Below are 25,093 nucleotides of genomic sequence, written 5' to 3' on the forward strand. Positions count from 1 at the left end.
GCAGCCATACACCCACATACTTAGACATGTATACACACACACACAAGACAGGTATACTGCTGTGCTGTTTCTTTATCACTATCGACAGTGATCCTACTGCTGTTGAAAAGTACAAAGTTGGACCTCAAAAACTGTCAAATGGACTCATCTTGTTCTAAAACATTATTACTGATAGTAGTGGTAGCAAGCATTGTCTGGAAATCAAGCCCTTTTCAGTTAGTCTGTAGTATCACTGGTTGACTGCTTTGCAGATGAGGTAGTAAAAAACAATGCCACTGCAAAAAGAAAGGAATAAGGAAGTTTCATGTGATGATATCAGTCTGTATTGCTTAATATGTGATTGACGTGTCAGCTGTGACAAGCCACAGTTATTAATGTGATACAATACTACAGAAAGGACACAATAATGTTGTACTATTCTCTAATTCGAATTTGGTCAAGTTGCAGTCAAGTTTCATGCTAATAAAAGTAATGACCCTAAGTTAACAGACATGTCAAGTGGTCGAACACCAAAGATAATTATTTGGATAGCTTTCAGCTAAAAACCTGTTCAACAGCATGTTTTAGTCTTGTCTTCCAGCCTTTGTTAGAAGTTGATAATGATCCATCCAGAAGGCACTCAGAAATAGGATTCCTCTAATATTACAAATGGCATAGCTAAGGACGACAAGACAATACTGAATCCAAATGTACTTCTGTGTCCATATCTGGGATCCTCTCCACGTCACTCTGTCCTTTTGATTTCATAAAAGGTTAATGACCTGTGTTGTCAGGCCTGTTAAACATATTCTGTTTCAGTGTATTGTACCACACGTATTTGAAAAACCCAGACAGTAGTGTTGTTTTAACAATGATCAAAGTGTTATAGTTAACGGAGGTTGCAATGTTTCTTTTTTTGCTTAAGATTGTTCTGCTGATGTGCCAAAAGGATTTAAGAAAGCCCTTCTTAAGTACAGTTCTTCACTTCTCCTCTCATACTATAAATGTCTTTGATGTTGCTTCATCCCATTTGTCCTTCTGGTTTGGAAGTCTTCAAAAACCAAGAAGAGGAACACAGTATTCCACACACCACCCAATGTCAGCATTTACTTTCAATCCATCCTGTCCATCCCTCAACTGTTAGTCATCCTACTTCGTATATCTGAGGGTAGCAAATCAACTAAGTTTTCTTCAACCACCACTGCAATGAGCTTGAGTAATGGGCAGTCTCCAATCTCCTGGGGCAAAGACTCCAGGCGATTTCCTTTGAGCTCCAGGCGAACAAGCTGGGCCAAGTTGGCCACCCTGGGACTCAGAGAGTGCAGGCGATTATTTCCCAAGGCCAAGGTCTTAAGCCTTTTGCAGGAGAAGAGTTCTTCTGGAAGGGACTCTAGGGAGTTAAAAGACGCTGAGAGGTACTGTAGGCTCTGGAGGATGCCCACTTCGGGGGGGAGGGAGGTGAGCTGGTTGTGGGAGAGGTCTAGGTGCCTGAGCTTGGTACAGTAGAAGAGCCTGGAGGGCACCTTGTAGAGCTTGTTCCAGCTGACATCCAGCACCTCGAGGGAGCGCAGCTTGCTGATGTGCTCGGGTATGTAGCTGATGCTGTTGTGCCAAAGGCGCAGTGTCACGAGGCGTCGGCAATGCTGCAGGCTGAGGATCTCCTCGACGGTGGTCAGCTTGTTCTCCCTCAGGTCCAGCTCCTGCAGGCAGGACAGGCTGAATACAGCGCTGGGGATGCGCTCAAGCTCGCAGGCCACCAGCTCCAAGGAGGCCAGGTTGTTCAGTTTCTTTAGACTGCTGAAGGCTTGGAGTCTGCAGCCTTCGTTGTAGATGGCGAGCTTGTGGAGCTGCGACGCCACGTCCGCCACACTGGGCGGGATCTTGATGAGGTGGCTGCGGAAGGTGAGGACTCGAAGAGCTTTGAGCTCTCGGAGGGAATCGAGCGAGGCGCTGCGGGAGACCTCGTTGGTCAGGGGTCCACTCAGGTGCAGCTCCTCCAGGCTCTGGAGGGTGTACATCCACATGGGCACCTGCTCCAGACTCTCAATGGCCAGTCGGAGAACCTTCAGTTGCTCCTTCAGGTGGTTCAGGGCGGTTAACTGGAGCTTAGCAGGACAGTGGATCAGTGCTAGCTCCTGGAGATTACCTAACTGAACCACATTGGAGGAAATAGTGACATTTGTCAAGAGTTCGAGTTTCAGGGATTCCACCTCGGCAACCTCGAAAATAGTTTCCGGAAGCCCCGGTAGCATTAAGAGGTGGAGTTCAAGACGGTTGCTCGCGTTCCGGGCAAGACGGGTGCGGAGCTTCTTGGCAGTCCACTCATGGTTGAGGTTGACCTGGCGAAGCCGGCTTTCGCTGACTTCTGATAGAAAGACAGCAAAGCGTTTGGAGTAAAGGGCATCATATTGATCGCTGAGGTGCAACAGGAACGCAAAGTCGTTTTTCACGTCCGGAATGTCGTTGATGCCCGTCTCTAGTCTGACATGTTCAAAAGAGTACTCCTTAAGGGGTCGATGGAAGAGCCAATAGAGCTTATAGATGCATAGAAGTCCGTAGACACCGACGAAGCAGATATAGCAGTAGGCTAGCTTGGAAAAGATATGGGCTTTATTGTGGTTACAGCAGAAGATATCAAATCCAGTCAAATCTGGAGGAACCAAGCACTGAACTATTATCTCGATGTTGGGCACCAGGACAGCGCTATAGATGGTGATCAAGAGAAACTGGAAGACCTTGATGGACGTCTGAAGCACATACATCAAGTAAAGGAGGTCTGCCTCTTCCACGTGAGTCCTGAACTTCTTGACCTTCTCAAACAGAGCCTTGGCCTGCTCCCCTTCCTTCTTGTCTAGCAGAGAAGCGTCTGGTTGTGGTTCCGGGTTAACCTTCTCTGGGTTGGATTTCACCGAGGAAGACCGTTGAAGAAGCCCCACTGTCTCCTCCTCCGTCAACGACTTGTCGGGTGACTTTGACATGGTGTTCTTCCTCCAGATGACCATGTTCTCCTCGCCGCGCTCCTCCGACACCTCGCTGAGCGCTCGGGTGGTCCAGGGCGAGTCGAAACACTTCCCGAGGATGGTGACGAAGAGCTCGATCTTGGACGATGTCCCAGGGAACTTGAACCAGAAGCTGCTGGCCACCATGAAGATCATGGTGTGGATGACCACCAGGTAAGGGAAGTACTTGCCATACCAGTGGACTGCCCGCTCGTAGCAGTAGTGATTGACGAAGACGTACTGGTGAATATCCAGGTTGTTCTTGCGTCCAGATACCTCGCGGATGATAGCGCTGTGGGGTGCGACGTGAGTGTGCTCCTGGGTCTCATTCTCCCGGTACCCACGGATATAGCTACAGTCAATGGCCTCAGGGGTAGGGCTGGACAAGTGGCTGGGGAGGCAGGAGATCTTCTCCTGTGTAAGCTATGGGCAAAAGAGGGAGAGGTTGTCAGATATGATATCACCGTTATATCACATTTCTGTTTTGGTTGACACTCTGTTGAACTCGGGCAGGCAAGACAACATCTTAAATACTCAACTAGTGTTTGGGGTTTGGGCCAATTTTGGATTAAGGCTGGTTCATTGAGGTTACATTGTTACTGTTTACTCTAACGTGGAGGTTAGATAAGAACATTGTGGTATGGGATTCAAGATTTAGACCTGAAGGTTGTCATGAAGGACAAATATTTTATATTAGTTAAAGTATAAGGTATTTAAGGTAAAATGTGTACTATACTTTTAAAGTTACACATTTAAGGTAAACATTTGACCCTGTAAATGTGCTACACTTATTGTTGCAACAGTTTCACTGGGTATATCCCATGTGCTCTTTGCCTGCATATGCAACTGTTCTGAGAATGTGAACGTGCAACAAAAATATTGGTTCAATATTTGCTTTATTCTATTTGTGGCATTCACACATAGTATCACAATCTAGTAAAACTAGAAATTATAATTTGTTGCTGAGATTTCGCCTCACCTGTAAGGTACATCCAAAGACTCCAATCATGAGCATGGAAATGCACAGGTACTCTGAAAACACATCCCACCATGGCTTTAGAACCCGATAGCGGGGATTCTGATCTGAGGCAAAGTTCCTGAACTCAGTCACTGGGATCATCCTGAACCCTGTATTCCAGTGAGAAAGAGAGGGAGAATGCACGTACAGTAGAAGGCAATTGCTTGTTGGCAGATACTATAAAACAAAGTGGATGAACCAGTTTAACCGACCAAACAAAAAGAAAGGACCCCGTTGAACAGGCCATACAGTTGAGGTAATCTAATAGCGTGTTGGGTCAGCCAACATTGGAGGTGCGCTGAAACATTTCACAATAGACTTATTCATTCTCTTTCATGTTTCTCTGTTATTTTAGGCTGTCTGTCATATGAGCTAAGAACGCCTAAATTAAGTGCAAATAATTTTTGACATAGGTTTTATTTATGTAGGCTATTGGCCTATGTTAAGTGTTTTCTTTGCCCCAATTGTCTTTGAGGAAATACGACTTACTCGTGACACATGTATCCCTATGTTATAAAATATTTAATCATAAACAGACATATGCCAATAAATCCTGCAAGAATATATGAGTAGCGATTGTGAAACCATGTAGGCTAGCCTATTTCTTTAATTTTTACGTTAGGGTCACGAATTTTACATACAGTAGGCTTAAGCTATAGCCTATGGTAAATGAAAGCATATGGACCTCTGATAGATGTAACCTGTGAAGCATATGCACATGTAAACATCCAAAAGTAATCTTAAAGGCGCGAAATTACCTGCGCTCTTGCTGCATCTGAAGTCCCCGAACTTTCTTAAAAAGTGCTAGGAGCGTAAATCCATTCTTTGAAGCAAGTTTGTGCGACGCCGGGGGGGGGGGAGGGTGAGGGGGGGGGGGGGTAGTTGTTCTTATGAACAACTATCCTACTAACTTGCGCAGCTCAGTAGTCCACACCTATCCCCTCAGAAAACAAATAGCCTACCAAACTACGTGTGCGCGCAATCGTCCCTTATCTGAATACTGATTATGCCGGCTAAAGGCTACCGGACCCGGTGAATGAAGTACAAATGTGATGAATTAGTCCTAAGTTGTCAATAGATATACCTGTGTGGTGTGGCCTACAGACAAGCTGGCAGAAGCTGTGGAACAGTTCCTACTGTTAGCTTGAACAAGCCAGTTCACATTCCATTGCCGGATTCATCAACTTTATGCAAAGTGTCAACAGCAGCTGTTATGGATAGCCTAATATATTAAAACGGGTTTACAACAGGCCTAATAGTAGTCTTAACATTTGAAACATGCCAATATAAAAACATTGTAATGTAGATTAAAGTATACAGTTAGCAGTAATGGGGTTTAGGAAACAGGGACATTTGCACTAGATCAACATTTGTACTTGAGTCGAACTGTCAGTGTCAATATTATGAACAAGCGAGACATAATTCTGAGCCTTTTGCGCCATCTAGTGGCTATTCTAATGCTACACAAATCAAATGCACATAGGATATGCCGCTCAACCAAGCTTCTCAAACTGATAGTTAAATATGAAGTTAAAGGTCCCATGGCATGTTGTGTTTGGATGCTTTTATATAGGCCTTAGTGGTCCCCTAATACTGGATCTGAAGTCTCTTTCCTGAAATTCAGCCTTGGTGCAGAAGTACAGCCATTACGAGCAGTCCCACAATGAGCTTTGGCAGGTGCCCTTTCTGTGTCTGTAGCTTTAAATGCTGAGGAGAGAGGCGGGGCTAACTCGTTTGCAAGCTATGTCTCTCGAGGAAAAAACAATATCCTGTTAGCATGGTCATAGCTCATTTTCTCCTTAGCAGGCCAAATTCTCTGGGCGGGCAAAGCAAAGAAATGACGACATTAGAGGAACATTTTCAAATCGGAGCATTTGAGCTTTTATTTTCTCAAAGGCGGAGAAGAATACCCAGGGCTTGGTTTACACCTATCAAAATTACTAGCCACTTGGGGACCAAAGGCAGGCTAGGGGAACTCATTAATGTTAAATAACCTCCTAAAGTGAAATGTTAATGTCATGGGACCTTTAAGCCATGCTTGATGTGTGAATGATTTATTGGCTCCAAAAAAAGCGAAATAAAAAATAAAAAGAAAGGATCTGGTTATGCAACATGTCACAATTGAGAAAAAAGACAACATGGCAGTACAATAAACATAAACTTTATTAATATACAATGTGTATTTTTGTACAGGCATTGTTGGCTGAAAAATGTACAAAGCAGTCTTTAAATATCCTATTATTTTTTCATTTCAAACTACAGACGAGAAAATAAGTCCCTTTGAAACTTAAGTAAATTTTTTACAAACTTTTAAATGTAGCATTCATAGGCATCCCCAATTACAACGCATGCTGGTTAGCAAGACACAAAATAACAAGAGTTCAATTTCAGTACAAAGATGTAGTCAGTTGAAACAAATGACAAGACAAGGAGGACCGGAACAAAATAAATAGAAAACTGAGCTCTTGAATTCTGTACAAGAATCCTGTGGAATATCATGTACAAATGTACAAAACCTTATTAAAAACAAAAAAAAGAAAGAAAAAAATCTTGTAGCTTAAACCACTGTTTACAAATACATTTCCTTACACAGATTAGTTCTCGCCATTTCATCCTCCAAAAATACTCTACAGGATAATAATGGTCACTTGTGATCTGGGGAAAGGCAGGATGCATGTAAAACACAATGGTAACAGCAGGGAGAGTTCTGAGATTTGACTATGTGTAGTGTTGCCATGCTTATTGACACATTTGTCATCTTCATGGTTAACTGGACTCGCCAAGGTTCTATATGCTCCAATTAATGGTGTGATCCTATCCCCTTAAGCCATTTCCAGGTACTGTAGATATAAACAGATCGGATAGGCAAACGTGACCATTGGCTTATAACAGGCCAATGTATTTGCCATGGTGATAACACCAATCAAATGCTTTGATAACCACTTAGCAACCGAGTAGCCAGGGGTTAGGGGATGTTCGGACGATGGAGCGGGTGTTTCTACATGAGCTATGAGTTGGGGCTAAGGAAGGGGAGAATAGGACAAGGACTGTAAACTACTGTAAAAGCACATCACCAGCCCGCGAGCGTCCAAGTGCCACCATTTTGTGTCTTCTCTCTTACGGTATCGCACAGGAGTTACGTATACTGATGATAAAAAGGTCATGCCCAGAGACATGCTAATGGCACTTTTTGCATTGTGGAAATCCTCCCAGGTTTCTGATACTGACAAATGCGTAACTGTTTTCAACCCCCCCCACCCCCCTCCCCCCCCCCCATGCCCCCCTTAGATTTGGTTGGTCTGCACAGGCTGGTCTTGAAGTAGAAAAAAAAAAAAGAACCCCTGGATGCTTTGTCAGTGGCCTTTTGAATATTCAGCCCTTCTCTCCCATTGGTTGAACCTGGGAGACATTGGTCCAAAAGGGGATGTTGCTCCAGTCGGAGGCGAGTAGCGTAGAAATAGATTGAACATGGCTATTTCTACGCCTGAACATGCGAGTCGGAGCAGAGTGAATCAAACGCTCTCGAATCAGAAACTAATCATAAATTTATTGAGATCTCTGCAAGGGGTTACTTTCGTATGAAAGCCTTGGGGGAGAGGGCAGTGTTGCCCCCCCCCCCCCCCCCCCCAGTTTTCAGACTCAAGTCCCCTTTCCGAAGGACCCGCCGTGCCTCGTCATGTGATGAGAGGAGTCCCCGCACGAGTAGGAAGACGAGGCGCCGCAGTTACTATTGGGCACCTGGCACTCTTTTTGGCAGGGCTCCATGGTGACGGCCACACCCACGCCGCTCCTCCCCGACGTCATGCGCGTCACCTCGGACCACGTGTCCGTCTCGGGCTCGTAGCATTCCACGCTGTCCAGGAAGGTGTCCCCGTCGTAGCCGCCTGTGGACACGGGAAGAACAGCTCAGTGCAATGTCTTCAGATCGTTGCAGGGCTGAGGCTAAATATAGTTACATGTCACATGATAGGAGTTATAAATAGTGTTACGTGTCATACAGGGAAGTAGAGGATTTCTTTACATTAGAAACGAGATTTCTAACAAAGGCAACTTATTTTTGACGGCCGATTGAATAAGTCTCCACATTTCCGTTCGGCCTGGGAGCAAAACAGTTGCCTGCCCACTACCCTCTACCCCACCGACAACACAGAGTACCGCCGCCAGACACCGACCCAGGACGTAGATGCGTCCGTGCAGCGTGGTGACGCCCAGAGCGCTCCGGCGGTGCCTCATGGAGGCGGCGAAGGTCCAGGTGTCCGTCTCCACGTCGTAGCGCTCCACCGTGTTCAGCTGGTTGGTGCCGTCATAGCCGCCCATCACGTAAATGCGGTTCCCCAGGGCGCAAACGCCTGGGGAGGGGGGAGAGGAATGGGGGTCGTTATGGAGTTCAGGGGTCACGCTGCACAGAGGTGACTGTACAGTGAGTTGGCAGTAAATGACATTTATTTAGCAATTTACACATTGGTGTCTTATTCCTGCAGTCACAGTTCCACAGGACATAGTCTGTCGTGAACTTGGGGGCCTATGACTCTCGAGTCACACCTTCTGTACGCATGTGTACCAGGAACTTCAAATGAGAGTGATGACAGCGCTGCCACTGACATGACGAGTGATGTCTACAGCAGCCTGCCTGGTTACCCGTTTAGCTGGTCTGTTCTCTAGTCTAGAGCAGTGGGGTACTTGAGGACCAGGGTGGAGAACCACTGGTCTAGAGCGTACGATCGGTTAGACGTCACGTGGACTCGGCTCAGACAGGAGGCCCGGCGGTCTGACGCGTCCCCCTCCCCACCCCCTCCCTCCCCCTCTCCTCCTCCCTCCCTCCCCCTCACCTGCTCCGGAGCGCACGGTGTTCATGGAGGCCTTGGTGTTCCACTCGTCCCTCTCGGGGTTGTAGCATTCCGACGAGCTGAGACGGTTGGTCCCGTCGAAGCCCCCGACGGCGTACAGCAGCCGGTTGATGACGGCCACGCCCACGCCGATGCGCCGCGTCAGCATGGGGGCCACCAGGTTCCACTGGTCTCTGTCGGGGTCATATCTGCGGGGGGTGGGGGGTAGCACACGCACTCGTTCAGTGAATGGGAGGATAGTCATGGTGGGTTTTTTTAGAAACACTCATCAGCCCTGTTCCATACAGACTGGTTTATCCTGTATCCTATCCATTACATGCACTTCTGTAACAATTCAAAGCGTCTGTGGGTGTGTGGGGAACAAGCGATGATTTCATTCAGAGAAGCTTCTTCCTGGTGTATGTTGGTGTACTGCGGCCTGTTGTGTACTGCAATCTTACTTCCCAGATAATTTGAAATGTACTTCCTCAAATAAAACGAGGGTGGCATTGTAACAATGGTTGGCTGTACCTCGGACAGGTAACTGTAGTTCAACGTCTCAAACTACTTGATTGTTCCCAAGAAGAAAAGAAAAGCTACTACACAATGCACTTCCAAATACAAAACCAATCTTATTGTGGCATTAAACCTTATGAAGAGATTTACTGGCACTATAGATGCTGGAAGGTACTGAAAAGAAAACAACCACCCTTCCCGAACGTAAACAAAGGACACATGTCGAGCAGCAACTCCGCCTCCTTCACCGAAACCACCTGATTTCCCCCCCCCCCCCTCCCCCCCCCCTTCGCTCACCTCTCCACGCTGTTGTGATGGTAGCACCCGTGGGACCCACCCACCGCGTAGATCATCCGGTCGATCACGCCCACCCCGATGCGGTTGCGCGGCACGCTCATGGGGGCGCACGGCAGCCAGCGGTTGTTCATGGGGTTGTAGCAGTCCAAGGTGTTGGAGTCCATGTTCCCGTCGGGGGCGTTGTTCCTCCCCCCGACGGCGTAGCACAGCCCGCTGATCACGCAGGCCGCCAGGCCGCTCCGGGGCACCTGGAGGTCGGCCAGCCTCAGCCAGGCCCCCGTGCAGGGGTTGTAGGCCTCCAGGTAGCTGAGCGACTGGCGGAAGTAGCCCCCGGCCGTGTAGATGAGCTGGGGGACCTTGGGGGTCCGGCAGGGGATGAGTTTGGTGGGCTTGTGGAGGGTGAGGTCCTGGAAGATCTGGGCCAGGTAGTCCTTGCACTGCGGGTCCCACTCCAGGGACTGCAGCTGGGCCTGGAGGAAGTGGGGGGTGAGGGAGTGGCAGCGGACCGCCTGGAGCAGCGCCTGGACGAAAGGCTTGCGGTTTTCTTGGTCGTAGCGCACCCACGCCACGCAGGCCTGGAAGACCTCGGACTCGCAGCGGACGTTGAGCTCGTCGCGGCTGATGAGGGTCACCAGCTGGCAGTGGGACAGGTTGAAGAACTCCTCCTGCGTCGCCACCTAGGGGTCAGAAACGTCAAAAAAAGATATATATTTTGGTGTTGGCACTCGGATCAACCAGCTTGTTTACAGACTGCTGCGTGCTCTCTTTGGGAAATCTTATCAGTGACATTTCAAGGCCTTCCCTGATGACTCATTTCAGTCTGACTAACGGGAAAGATATGCGAGCCTGAGACAGAAAACACAAACCCACAGCGGCCTACACACCTTCACCACCATGACTCACCGAACAAACACCGCAGCGCACAAACACCATGTCACTGAACACCAAAGCTCCGAGAGGAAAAGACAGACTAAACCTTCTTTATAGAAGAAGGTTTAGTAGAACGACTGAAACTTGATGACTTGCAGCTTTCACCCCTGGCATGAGTGCTATTTGGCAGGACTTGACCAAATACGGTGAGTCAACTTAGAGACTGATTATGGAGTGTCACAGGCTAATCTTTATAACACTGCAATAGGCCAGCAGTGGGTTACAGTGATAACACACAAAGATTAGTTTCGACGGTGAGTTTCAGGAACAAGATCGATTCATCCTTCATGTCAAACAAAGACAGCAAGGGCATTGCATCTGGCCTTTACTCATTTGTTCCCCTGACTAAGCGTCTCATTGTGCCCGTGTTAAGAATCAAAAACAGGGGGTGGTTAGGTAGCAGTTTAGCCAAACCACTATCAGAGAGCTCACCACAGGCTCACTTAATTTGATGAAACGTGGACACTCCTCACTCCTTTCAACTTTTACGCTTTACGGCCTCCTTCTAAAAAACCCTACTGGACGAGAAGATGGGACGATCCGTCCCCGCCGACTTTGAAAGGAACTTTGAGGCGGAGGAAGTTATTCGGACCCGAGGCCGACAGCAAAGGGGAACACGTTGCGCCGTTCCTGCGCGTCACACGAGCTAGCCCCGTCTACGCGTCACACGAGCTAGCCCCGTCTACGCGTCACACGAGCTAGCCCCGTCTACGCGTCACACGAGCTAGCCCCGTCTACTCGTCACGGCGTACAGGCGCGCGCTTCACCGACCTGGCTGAAGTTCATGTAGATGTACTCGCGGGCTTTCTGGTGCAGCTCGGTGCAGCCGATCTGCTCGGCGAAGTTGGCGATGCCGATGGCGTTGCTGGGGTCCAACTGCTGGACCAGGAAGTCGCAGCAGGCCTTGACCACGCTGTCGATCTGGTACATGACCGCGCCGTTCATCACATGGATCACACACTTCTCCCCCACGGAGATGCTGGCGGTGTAGGCAAACTCGATCAGCCGTTCCATCACCTGGTGAAAGGGCGTGGGCAAAGGCAGGACGGTTGAGTGGAGGGTAGACGGCGAGGAAATAGGAGGGGGGAAAGTAGGGTGAGAGAGGGAGGATGAAGTGGAAAAGAGAGAGATATGGAAATCTGAGACCGATAAGAGAACAAAAGATACAGAGGAGGCGTTGATCTGCCCATTACATTTGTTAAAAAGAGGGGACTCTGTTCTGATCATAAAACTGATTGAACCAGGTCATCTGATTTAGTGAACCAGTTCTGGGGTACTCCACTACAGTTCATCACCGAGGTAGGCCTTATCAGTTGGCAGTTGGAGCAGTGATCACACATTCATTAGTCAAAGTAGGGTGGTTAGCACGCCAACACGCTGTGTGTGTGTGTGAGGGTGGGGGGGGGAACACTAAGGCGCAGATCCCAATCTGCTGAGTCAGAGGGAAGTGTGTGTGTGTGTGTGTATGTGTGTGCACGTGCATGTTGGCTACCGCTCCAGCCCATCTGAGCAAAAAAACTTGCAGCCCAGTGCAAATGCTTGATTAATGAGGTCAAACTGATAATTCAAGTCCATTTATCAAGCACACAGTCGAATCATTAACAGTCCCCCCTCCCCCGGTGTGTAAACGACTCGCTTACAATGAGGCAAACGGCCTTCCTCTTTTTTTGATTATTGAATTGGAGTATTGAATTATCCTCTCTATTATCCTCTCTACCGACCACTTAATGGCCTTTAAAGTTCCTATGTTGAACTTACTCTATAATCATATCGAACAGACGCCATATCTTCCCAACAGTCACATGTGGCTCCTTGTTCTAATGAGGAGAAAGGGCTGGGGGCCTGCCGACTTCAGTTCTCTACTCCATCTAGCTGTTCTATTGTACTTGGCTCGGAGCCCTTCACCTTGGCACCCAGCTCCTGGCTAGCACACCATCACTGTCCCTTTTCCCCTTTTCTTTTTTTTACGATTATTCTTGTTGTTGTTATTATTCTTGTCTTACTATTGTGTTTTTTTTGTTGTTTTCATACGTGTCGAGAGCGGCGGAGCGAGCAGAGAACTCACCCGAGGGTGGATCCCCTCGATGGGCACCACCTCCATCCCGCACTCCTTCAGCCCGTTGGTGAACATGGCGCGGAACACGGGCGAGGACGAGGCCAGCACCACCTTGTGGGCCACGAAGTCCACGGCGTCCAGGTCGTTGTAGCGCACGTGCAGCGTCACGTCGCACAGCTGCCCGTCCGTCCGCAGCTCGTTCATGATGGCGAAGGCGGCCGCCGTGTGGCTCTCCAGCGTGTAGCTGAAGACCCGGTGGCCGTTGCGCGTCGACGGCGTTACCAGCGCCTTGCACTCGGTCATGCTCTCCGTCATTTCCCCTTCTCCCGTTTGCGCGTCCTCAACAACCGCGGGTCGAATTGACAGGCATATCCTTGCTCGCCGGGTGGCAAAGGGCAAATGTAGGGGGAAAAGGTTCAAACTAACCAAAAAAAACGATGATAAAGCTATGAAAGTCCAAGGTGTTTTTGTTTGGAGTCCAACTTATCTCACAAGTCCAGCCATGGTGTAACATTGGGGTTCAAAAGTCAACGGTAAAAAAACCTGTGGTGTTAACTGCCAGTCATGGTTGTTTGTGTGCTACAACATGGCCAGAGCTGCAATTGGATTTACTGCATCATTAAATTGTTTTGTGTTTCGGAATTTCCGCTGCCCCCCTTGCTCTGTCTAAGGGCAAACCTTCGTCTTATGAAATCGGGAAAACCGTGCAAAGGAGAACAACAGAAATGAAAAGGTACCGAGGTCTTCTGGGCAGGAATAATAGAGCAGGTGTGACAGGACCTTAGGAAATCATATAGTTAGTTTGTTTGACCACAAGTGTTTACTTTAGCAACAGGGGAAAAACCTGAAGCAGTCAGATGTGTAAAAAAAAAAAAAACACTGATCAGTCGTTCAGAGGAATTAGGTTCGGTATCCACAGGGACACGTTTCAGCTAGTAAGGAATATGCAATGGCAGGTTAAAATGACATATTGATTTTCTGCTTGAAGGAGCGGGTGGGGGGGAATAAAATTTAGTACCGCATTTTAATAGCAGTATTAATTAAGACTTCTTTTAGGCTCCGGCTTTGCCAAGATCTGAGAGGAGACGGGAATAAACTCTGCTGAGAGAGAAGCCGCATTCGAGGGAGGTTTCGCAAGAGGTCCGAAGGAATGAGGCAGGGTCGCTATGCTGGATTTCCTAGAAGTCACTTCCAGCTTTGGAATTTTGGAAGCTTTGGAACCAGTTTGCACTGGTGCGTTTAACGGAAAGCAGTAGGATTAGCTGAGTACCTGCAACACAAAAACAGAGACAAAAAGAGAGGGGCTTAAACAAAAGGTTATGTAATCATATATTCTTGACATAACGGTACAGGCGGGCATACAGGTGCGCCGAGACTACAGGCTCTTCACAGCTCATTTCAGATGTGTCCTGTGACTAAGTTCCATGGAAGACCTGTGAGTCAGCAAGGGGGAAAGTTCTGGAACAACTCAAAGCATTCAGTTGGTTCAAAAGTCCACTAAGAAACGGATACTGTGCGTTCATCCAACTGTCACACCCAGGCTGTGAATCCTCATCGCCGGGTTTTCTCTTAGTCACTGTGAATCTGCTCGAGGGCATCGTGACCTTTCACCTTTCCAGATCGCAACAACAATTACTATGCACGTTTTTACTGTTACGATGAGAGGTTTGAATTGCTCGTAAGCACGGGGAAACACGCAGATAATGTCCCAGGACTTACGAAAGCCTATCCACTTCTTTCAAATGTGCAAGGGGCTGTGAGCTATGCGTTGTTATGAACAAGGCTCCGGCATTATTCATGGAGTTGAGAGTCACCCCCCGATACCCAACTCACACGGGAATGTGGGCAGGGTGAAAGAGATAGCCGAGACTGTGGCACAAGTGACGCAGTCAGTGAAAGACGGGGTGACTTAAATTAGGAGAGTATTTCTAACGGGTCAGCATGGCGAGTGTTTCGTCCCTGTCCTGTGACTTGGAAGGAGGAAGGAAAGCAATACGGTATGCACTACAGCCAGAACAACTCCCACTGCACAGACACACGCGCATGGCATACACACAGAAAATAGCAACATCAACAAAAGCTGATTAACCATGTCGGTGTTATTCCTTAGGCTTTAAGACTAGTCTCTCTGTGTGTGTCTCTCAGCAAAGTAACAGTCACTACTGCCTCACCTAACACAGTAACTGAGCAACAATTTTTTTTACAGCAGATATTCCGAGTTATATAACAGGACCTGTACATTGTGCATATAATCATTACCCGAAGTTCTGATAAGAAAACAGACTGAATTGCTCCAGCGAGTGATAGTACTTTATTATTCAAATAGTAGGTCGTATACCCTATAATATTCACAAAAGTGAAACCAAAAAAAAAGGTGTTCAGCTTGAATCCATCTCGACACCACAGTCACCTTTGATATAAGAAAACGTAGGCTAATCATACACACATGGGGCAATGTTGCAATATTGTGTCCTGTAACCTCTTCTTTCTTTTCTATGATAGACTTAACACTTCCAAGTTTCTGGGGGAAAAAACATTTCTGGGAAAAACATGTTGCTCAACTCGAAGACTATTTACAGTGTACTGTATCCGCTCACTCATGGAGACAATTGCCAACTTGCGGGCCTAAAATCCCCGGTCTAAAGTTGATAGCATACTTTTTCCGCGCCAAATGTTGATGTTACTGTACACGCTGTGATGAAAACCTTGTTCCTATCCGACGTGTGAAAATAAAGATAGCCCTGTCTTGCTGCAGTTTAAAACGGACATAGACAACTCTTAGACACAAATCTCTGCTCCCCGCTTTTGCTCAAGAGTTGCGCTTATCGAGCCAAACTCTCACTGCATTGTTTTATACATGTTCACATGAAACGGCAGCATCGTAGACTAAAACCGACACGCGACTTTCCATTCTCTTCAAAGACTAAATATTCTACATCCATTAACTTTCTGTGCACCCCATTTACGCTAGGTTAGGTTATTTACCCTACGCAGAGTGCCCTCATCAGTGGCTGTTAGTTTGCTCTTAAATCTGTAGAGGTGGGGAGCGACAATGGAACTGTCTGTACCAAAACATGACCCAGAAGTGAGACCAGTCCTTATGTAAACCGAGAATGAGCTGGATTCGCAGTTTATCACATCCAGCCAATTCCAGATATCGCCCAATGGCTGATTACTTCTCGAATCCAATAGACTATGCATTATTTGATGTATTGGTTCCAAAACCCGTACTTAACAAGTATTGGCATGCAACATGCATAGCAATTATACAATACTCGAAAAGGCGAAAAGCAGTGCCGTTTTATCGTAGGTTACGTCAAACAAATATCAAATCGATTATTAACAGCAAATTGACAGCGACCGTTTAGATAGCAAAAACTGGCGTCGCATATGGTAGGCTAAGTGGTTTGGAGTCGATCGAGAACAAAATGTTGACAAAGCGGGCTCAGTAGCCTTTGGGCTTTATTCCTTTCAATAAAGGTTATGTCGCGGATTAACTGGACAATTAGTAAAACAGCACATTAATTACATTTAAAACCAGCTATACATTTACAGAAGCGAAACTCACAAAGCTCCAGTCCGTTCTTCTGTCGCTGTCTGAACACCACACAGGATCGGTGGAAAGCTGTAACTCACCATGACTAAGCATTGTATGAGTCTCGTCTCGATGTCAAAATAAGAGCTGGCCTGAAGACGACATGGTTTGGCTCCATAGGCACGAATGAGTGGTTAATATCACCCAGCGGGAGAGGACTTTTACAAAGGAGGAGTCCTTAAAATGAAGGAAGAGAACGGCTCTTCTTATAGGCAACGTGCCCAAAGCTGTTGGCCTGCTGTCAATCAAATATGTTAAAAATAAGAGCATTGTCGGTATTTAAAAATAGTCCATTATTTTAGACATATGAAAGATCCTACTTGCCACAGATTCAACAGTAAATGTGATTCTGCAGAGTAAACCAAATGACCTGGAGTGAACCTATAGTTATATATAAAATGTGCACTGTCAAAATGGAATGATTAATATGGGTGAAAGAAAGGCAGAACATAAATATGACATAACCTTAATATCGTTTTATTTATTTATCTCATATTGATATTGCCAGACCAAAATGTGTTGTTATTGTTCTACCAGCATCCTTGTCTAAAGATCATTCAAAAACATTAAAAATATGATTTTGCCATGCAACAAACCTCCTTCTCTTACCTTGTAGCATATGCCCTGGTTTCCTGCTGAAATATGTATGCTAAGAATGCCTAAAATGTCAATTTATCAAGGTAAAGTGACACTTTGCAATTCCAGGTGCTGACACACCAAACGATTCTCCAAAGCAAACTACGTAATGCACACAAAAAAATGATTCTATAATAACGCCACATGGTGGTGCTCAAAGACAAATTTGAATTAGAAACAAAGCAACCTGCTAAAAATAATTCCCATAAACGTTGTGAGCGCAAGGTGCACACAACTAAAATTATTATTCACGTCGATCAGTTTAACAGGCAATATCCAGAGGGCGTCTATAAACCCTTTTTAGCGATATGCAGGGGTTTTAATCTAGACTGAGTGTTAAACCCACAAGGGGAACATTTACAGGCAATAAAAAACATTCCTTTTGATAAACAATAGGATAAGTCTTCATAAACCATCACTCTTCTTCAAGTGAGTAATGCTTGATATCCTGACACCTCAGGGGTCGAAAAGGGATTCAGCCCTAATTAGAATTTCATTCCACATGCCTATTCTCCCATATCATCCTACTGTGTAACCCTTGAGCAATAGCAAGGGTATTCTTGGACATGCTCGAACTGACTTGTCTCCATTCTCGTTCTTGTTAATCCTGCTATAGCTTCTGCCTCAGTTGTATTATTTGGCTCCTGGAGGGAATCCAAGGAAGGTTCGAACCTTTGAACTTTGTCAGAAACTATCACGAATCCAGTGTCACATATAGTACAAATAATGGCGTAAAAATACACAGACACACGCAGACATCTGTAGATGCTATCAAAACTGTCACACATCCCTGTGTTCAAAAATGGAAAATGCACGTCATGGGGAGTCACTTTCATATGTCAATATGGAAACAGGTTTGTATCAACTGACATCTGTGCCATATGTTTCCTGATTGTTAGGAGGGCCAGCGCCACTGTACAATAACATACAGGCTTTAGAAACATGATGAATTTCCTGTGTTAAACCGTGGCTGTGAATGGGCTCGAACCAAAGCTTCTCTTTGAATGGGATGAGGAGCAGCCAACATTGTTCTCTTGCATCAAGACTTTATGTATACAGAACCTGACTGATGTCATTTTGCATGTACAGTCAACTAATTTAATATATCATGACATAACACCTACACGCCTGAATGCGATGCTGTATAAACTGTTAATCTGAAAGTGTTTTTAAGACACACCACAACCAAACTTATTGCAGTGTCTTGGATCCTCAGGTGACAAATCGAATGGACTCATTATGATTTATGTACAAATCTTGATGTCTTATCTTTTGAAAAAGTCATAAACGCACACAATGCTTCCATTTAGGAGTTTTTGAAAGGAGTATAGGAGTTTAGGACCGAGAAACATGACTCAAGAGAGCATGACAAACGCTAACACACAGTCTCAAATTGACCTTTGAAGCGTTAACAAGCATGGCTTGTGGGTCACCATGTTGAAACGACCTTTCCCTATTTATTACTGATGCACAGGTTGACAGACTCAGGAAGAGGATGGGTCACGGATGTGCAGCTTTGAAGAAGAGGTTCTTTGTTCAGGACAGGAGCTCCGAAACATTTGAAGCGCGTGAAGACTGCAGAATCTAGGGCAATTTCATTAACAGATGTGGTGGAAGGGTTTGTTTCCTGTAGCATTCCTCAAAGAAACAGTCTTCCACTTTTCTCAACTTTCCTTATCATGGAAAGTGCATACTTAGGCCCACTCTTATGCATTGATTAGGGTGTACATGTATGTGGAGGTACACACACACACATACGTCTCACATACACACAGACTTGTACAAGGCAAAGTGAACACACTTTTACAGAAAACCTTTTATTGTTATACTGATGATAGAAAACGCTTTGATACAAAATGCATATAATTTATAGAGATTGTATGAAGTTATTCAGAAATACAAAAATACATTTAACACTGTACAATACAAAATAGAGCACCTTCTCAGTCATAAGAGGAGGCTACATTAAAGAGAAAATACATATTTTAAGTGATAAATGCCACATCCATTTCAAGTGGAGAGACCCATTCAAGTACACACACAAACAACATAGGGAAATCCTTATGAGTAGATTGAGTTTGGAACCTTTTATCGGACACAACTGGGTCTGGTGTTCTTGTTTCGTAGATGGCATATACATTCTCGTACATGGAGTGACTGCTACAGTAACTTTATAATTGCTAGATGACAAGTCTCTCAACTGATCTATTCTTTGCTTCTGCTGTCAGCGAATGCAAATGCAATGACATTGTAGCTGTGGCATGACGTATTTGCCATTACTTACTTTTAATCATTACTTAACATCATAACTGAAGGAAAACCTTCCAAGCAAAAATGAATGATGGCTACATTTGCCGATGAGCCCAACATATCACCATACTTTATCTCATGACAACCTGCTTGTTCTAGTTGTTTTGTTCTGGTGGGTGTTGTGACATTTCAGATAATTAATCACAACCTAGAAACCACAACCACACAAACGTTCCATTCTGAACAGCACCAAGCTGACATTACTGTGCAACCTGCACTTCGAAAACAGTGGTGGAGGTACGTTCTCCCCCTGAATCCCCCAAATCTACAGATGAACATTCTCCCACCTACAGAATGTTGGGTTTTAGCTGAAAGTTCTCACGGCTGAGCATAAAAGCATCAACAACATTCTTTTTCTCCTTCTTTGTCTGTCTGCCCTATTTAGGCACACTGATGTGCCATGGGACCGGTTTTCAGCACGCGCGTGTGGTACAACGCAGACCTTCGAGCCAGCGAAGTCCAGGTACCCACAGAGTCTGTGGCACAGACATATAGCAGGGGGGTTCGTGTGAGTTCAGCTTTCGGTGACCCAGTTCTGTGAAAAACATTTGAGGGGAAAAGCGAAACACAATCGCTATGACCACTAAACAAACTTGTGTGGAAGGTTCCATTTGCATTGACTTCAGTCGCACAATGTTTTAAAAACTAAGGAACAAATCTACCTATAGCTCATTCCTAAGACCACTGTCAATGTAAACTCATAACAGTTTCTTTAGTGCAATTCATTGCAGTTTTGTAGGAGCTTTGTGTCTGTACAAGAAAGTTGCTTCATTCACATTTGAGTCTCTTCCATGCAATGTGAGTCACAACCACAGAACCCTTTGCTGTGTTTAAGTGGATTTTCTCCTTACACAATGTCTTCACATCTGTGGTTTTTGAGATAGACCATACCCCAACTCCAACTGTCTTTGTAAGACTCTGTTGCTTTTCTAACTCCTGCTAGCCCTTCTCATGTCTGCTCCTCAGTGGGTAGTGGCATCCCCTTTATCCGAGGGATGTCCTCAAGCCTTGAAGAGCTTGGGGTAGAGGGCTTTGATGGGGGAGGGCGTAGTGATGATGTTCCCAGAGGAGATGGTCGTCTCGAGACCTTCCACCCTGTGAGAGGCTACCTCCGTCTTACTGAAGCTACACTCCAGGAAAGGAATGCCCAGCTTCTTCACCTGGCCGTCCTTGGTCATCAGGCAGGGTCCGCACAGCAGACGGAGGATGGCCCTGCGCATGTCCTTACTGGTCAGCGTGTAGATGATGGGGTTGAGGAGCGAGTTGACCATGGCCACCCCCAGGAAGTAGTCGGCCTTGAGGAGCAGGCGGCAGGCGCGGGCGGCGCAGAAGAAGTCGAGGAGCAGGAGGAGGAAGAGCGGCAGCCAGCAGGCGATGAAGACGCAGAGGACGATGGTGACCGTCTTGAGGAGAGCCAGGTACTTCTGGGACTTCCGCGCCAGGCCTTTCCTCAGGCTGCCCGTGCCGGCGCGCTGGGTGTTGGTGCGCACGATGCGGAAGACGCGCACGTACAGGACCACGATGGCCAGCAGGATGAGGCTGAACGCCGTCACGCACACCAGGATGTAGCTTTTGGCGTACAGCGGGAGGACGGTGGAGCACTGGTCCAAGCTGTGGATGCAGTTCCAACCCAGGATGGGGAGAACCCCGAGCAGTCCCGCCAGAGCCCAGCTCGCCCCGATCAGCGCCAGCATGCGGCCCCTCTTCGCCCCGTGGTAAGGCCGCATGGTCACCATGGTCACGTGGCGCTCAATGGCGATGGCTAGTAAGCTGATGACGGAGGCGGCGAGCGTGATGAAAACCCCGCCCTCTCTCAGGAACCATAGCAGCGGCGTCAGCTTGAGTGTGTTGGGTCCTGACATGACGATGTTGGCCATGTAAGTGATCCCAGCCAAGAGGTCGGACAGAGTCAGGTTCCCTAGTAAATAATACATAGGCAGGTGGAACTTCTTGTTCCGCCAGATGGCCAGGAGAACCACGGCGTTCTCCAGGACGATGAGGAGGCAGACCACCAGGAAGGCGATGCCCTCGGGCTTCAGGCCCTCGCGGTAACGGTCGCCCTGGAGCTTGCCGGTGTAGTTGTAGTGTTCGACGATGACTGCATTGTCCTGGTACTCCGAGAAGAACTGGAGGAGGCTCGTGGCGGAGGAGGTGGTGGGGGTGGTGACGGCGGTGGTAGGGGAAGCCCATGCATAGGCAGCGCGGGAGGCCTCCATGTTGTTGTGGTTTTGATTTGGTTATGAGCACAAAGTCCTTTTCATGCCTCTGCTGAAGGTCAATGCGAGTCGAAACGGTGCGGCTGAAACTGTTGAAGAGGTTACCTGAACATTGGCTGGCTTCTCTCGTGGCTCCGCAGATGAATAGATTTGATGAAATCCAATGCTTTGCGTGACATGGCAGTGACACAGCTGTCGATTGGCTTTCAGTGCTGAGAAATATTATTACTCTCACCACTAGGAGTTGCTCTTGCGCTCTGAATGAAGTGTTCCAAATTCTGAAAATTAAAACATAAGGCAGATGGCAAGAGTCAGAGATAACACAAATAATGGAATCAGTGTGGAAATTGTAATTTTAAATGGGGTTTAAGTGTCGTAGTTTTTGATCCTATCTGAAATATTTATCACAAAAAATATGAACACTCAACCACTTAGTCACATTATTAGAGTGAGCACAGGAGTATACAAATAATTATGTTTCAATGTGTCATACTATCAAGCACACCCTAACCTACCTTAAGTGAGTACAGCGTAATTTAATGTTAATCAGGATAAAACTAAGACAATCAATGCGTGAATTTGACACACGTGCCCGCTTCCTAATGACACAGTCAATGTGAGGTTTAATTGGTGCAGACAAGCATGCACTTACAAAAAGCGGGCGTTATTTTGATCATCTGTGGAGCTATGTAAATAACCACGGATCTAAATGCAATAGAAACCAGAGCGATCACATTGATGCATGTATTTGATGTTGGATGTTAGATTGGGCTTTCATTCTTTTGAGTCTTGTCGTGCATTTTAATGATCCCATTGATAGAGCAGGTTCTTGTCATGCATTAACATTGAACTAATGGTCCAAAAACCACGTTCAATCTTTAGCTGACGGATGTTGGAAAATAATGTTCTGAAACATTCTACACACAATAGCAACGCGGCAACTTTTGTTCTGCTTTCATAATAATAAAAAAAAACAGGAAAAAAACTAATTACATATGTCGGGTATTATCGTTGAATAGCATATATTTGAAAATGTACCATATCTATGGGAACATTAATTGCCGCAATTGGTTCCCACGGTCTGCAATTCATCTCAGCGATCCCAACTGGGGGAGGCTGATTTCGCCATTTTTGTATTCTTTAGAAGTTAAATTAAATAGCCATACAGGTTTCCAAAAATATTCTCTCATATTCACTTTAAAATCTACCGCTATCTTTTTTATAAACATATGTTAAATACATCGTAAACTGCTGCATGAGAAACTTAAGAACGAGAACACGCACGGCATCCCTGTATGGTGTTTCAACGGCAAACAAGTTTCATAAACTTTTCAGCATACATGTGAGCGTAAAGGAAACATTTGTACAAACCTTTGATAATTTCTATCCTGTCTATATCCAACCAATCATCTGTTTTGCGAGATCTTCTCTAACGACACTGACAGGCAGACTGACAAGGCAGAGTGCAGGACCTGACTTGAAACTGGCAAGGGGTTGGACTTAGCCCAATCTCTCTCTCTCTCTCTCTCTCTCTCTCTCTCTCTCTCTCTCTCTCTCTCTCTCTCTCTCTCTCTCTCTCTCTCTCTCTCTCTCTTATTCTTTTTCTTATTCTTTTGGCTCTCTCTCTGTCTGTCGCACATGTATCTGTCAGTGTTTTCTCCAAATCACCCTCTCTCTCTCACTCTCTCTTTCTCACCCTGTCATGCATTGTACTGTAGATAATGACTGACAAAATGAACATGCCTGCTGAACTCCATACTTCCATACATCTCAACGTACCCTTCCACATTACAGTCCCTCTGCGCAAATTTCATGTTCACAAACACAAGCTGGTAGCCTACCATATATTCATGTCCTAGATATCCTAACAAAGACATTCTCTCTCCTTAATGGCAGCATGATGCCAAATGTACAGTACAGAAACCAATGTAGTGAGATACTCTGATTACATATGCCTCTTCAGCTATCATCCCCTCAAAGACCTGGATCAAGCTATAATCCAACATTCTGAGACCTACATCACAATTAAAAAAATAGGACCTGGCAGGATAAAAGTCTTGCTCTTACAGAGTAGGAAATGTTCTCCTTGTCATTGGTGGAGACATGCATTTCCTTTTTACATATGGTCTGCTGTTGTGAGGTTTATTGATAAATATCTTCTAAGTAATAGTGGCATTGTATTACATATTATGGTGAGACAACGTTAGCTTTGCTACTACCTTCATAATGATTAATGAGCCACGGCAGTTTCACACGGTTTATGTAGCAAGTGAATTGCCCTGATCTAAGAGGTATAACAGGTTGAAACATGTCTGACGCATCTTCCTCCTCCCCTTCAGGGCTTCTAACCAACGCTGGCAGACCGTGTACAGAATTAGAGACTTTGACACACACACAAACACACCCAACCGCCCCCCCCCCGCCCCCCCCCACACACACAGTCAATCACACACACAGTTGTGCACACAATCGCACAGACACACACACACACACAGACACACACATACTCCTCCGATACCACATGAAACACAGAGCCCTGTCTAAACAAGTGCTCCAGGATGAAAAGAGAGTGATAACATACGTTGGACCGCAGATCATTCAAATGACCACTTCGTCCAACACCTGTCTGACAGTTAGGAATCCTGGTCAAATGTTGCTGTTACAACATTGTTCTCTCCTCCTCGATTAAACAGGCACAGTTCGAATGAAAGGGGGTGGTGGGGATTTAACCAAAGCACATCATTTGTACACGAGGGGATCGTTAGGGCTTCACACAGCAAGTACTAGTACTAGAGTACTGTCTAGTACTCTTTCATGTCTGCAGAGATGGATACCAAGCTTGGTACCAAGCTATAGGCGTCTCTCAAAGTAACAATGGTTCCAACATGCTTTTATGCACCCTCTGTAGCGCTTCTGCATTGGACATTAGAATTCTTACCATTGTCACCTCAAAACAGTTGTATGCTAAAAAGTCACCATACTTCAGATGGTAGTCAATGTTTCATGTTTTCTGAAGTAATTCTCTTTGTTTCAGAGCATAACCCACAGTGGTTATCGTGGCATAATGTAATTACATCAACAATGATCGAAACAGAGAAGACGATGTCAAAGTACAAGTTTGTGAAGACATCTCAAACTACCGTTTCAAGATTAACTGGACCTCCCCCTCTCATGGAATTCTACAAGCCCTTTGTTTGTTAATGGGATTACCTGAGTTAAAGTTCTGTTGATCATCCCATAAGGTCAACACTGGCTCTTGTGTGTGCTTGTGTGTGTATGTGTTTGTGTGTGTTCAAGGAAGAAAGAGAAAGAAAGAGAAAGAAAGAAAGAAAGAAAGAGAGAGCTTAAATCATGTATATACCTGTGCCCTGTGTTACCATGCATAACGCTTTGTGAGTGTTTGGAGGATGTGTGAATGTGTGTGAACAAGCAGGGTCAAGTGCTTGCATTTCCAACTGCTGTTGCTGTTGACGCACACTACCAAGCCAAGTTGACCAAGCCAACTTTTGAAAAACAGTATCCTTGTAGTCAAGAACAAAGCCCTTGTCATCTGAGCGCTCCACCTTGAGATGAATACATGAACTTTTCCCTTTGAGATTCTGGCAAAAACGACATGCATGACTCACTTGTGTCACTTGCTTCATTTAAGATGCTGGTTTCAGCAGGTCATTGTGTGTGTGTGTGTTTTTTGTTTGTGTGTGTGTCATGCCATTCC

General features: G+C 46.0%; 3 protein-coding genes across 3 annotated transcripts; all 3 read right to left on the reverse strand.

Annotated features, from left to right (window-relative positions):
• Nucleotides 1-3,322, reverse strand: si:zfos-323e3.4 (volume-regulated anion channel subunit LRRC8E). The gene has a single exon (XM_067259694.1). The coding sequence runs from the start codon at nucleotides 3,132-3,134 to the stop codon at nucleotides 1,113-1,115; it is 2,022 nt and encodes a 673-aa protein (XP_067115795.1). The 5' UTR covers nucleotides 3,135-3,322; the 3' UTR covers nucleotides 1-1,112.
• A 4,305-nt stretch (nucleotides 3,323-7,627) lies between these two features.
• Nucleotides 7,628-16,329, reverse strand: keap1b (kelch-like ECH-associated protein 1b). The gene is made up of 7 exons (XM_067258886.1): nucleotides 16,190-16,329; nucleotides 12,631-13,891; nucleotides 11,337-11,582; nucleotides 9,636-10,312; nucleotides 8,826-9,031; nucleotides 8,169-8,345; nucleotides 7,628-7,880 (listed from the first exon to the last, which is right to left on the reverse strand). Exons 2-7 carry the CDS (start codon nucleotides 12,934-12,936, stop codon nucleotides 7,636-7,638), a joined length of 1,857 nt encoding a protein of 618 aa, XP_067114987.1. The 5' UTR covers nucleotides 12,937-13,891; nucleotides 16,190-16,329; the 3' UTR covers nucleotides 7,628-7,635.
• Nucleotides 16,330-18,690: 2,361 nt separating this feature from the next.
• s1pr5b (sphingosine-1-phosphate receptor 5b) lies at nucleotides 18,691-22,825 on the reverse strand. The gene is made up of 2 exons (XM_067258887.1): nucleotides 22,750-22,825; nucleotides 18,691-21,656 (listed from the first exon to the last, which is right to left on the reverse strand). The coding sequence occupies exon 2, from the start codon at nucleotides 21,376-21,378 to the stop codon at nucleotides 20,164-20,166; it is 1,215 nt and encodes a 404-aa protein (XP_067114988.1). The 5' UTR covers nucleotides 21,379-21,656; nucleotides 22,750-22,825; the 3' UTR covers nucleotides 18,691-20,163.
• Nucleotides 22,826-25,093: the final 2,268 nt, after the last annotated feature.

Source organism: Osmerus mordax, chromosome 21 (genome assembly GCF_038355195.1).
Source record: "Osmerus mordax isolate fOsmMor3 chromosome 21, fOsmMor3.pri, whole genome shotgun sequence".
NCBI lineage: Eukaryota > Metazoa > Chordata > Actinopteri > Osmeriformes > Osmeridae > Osmerus > Osmerus mordax.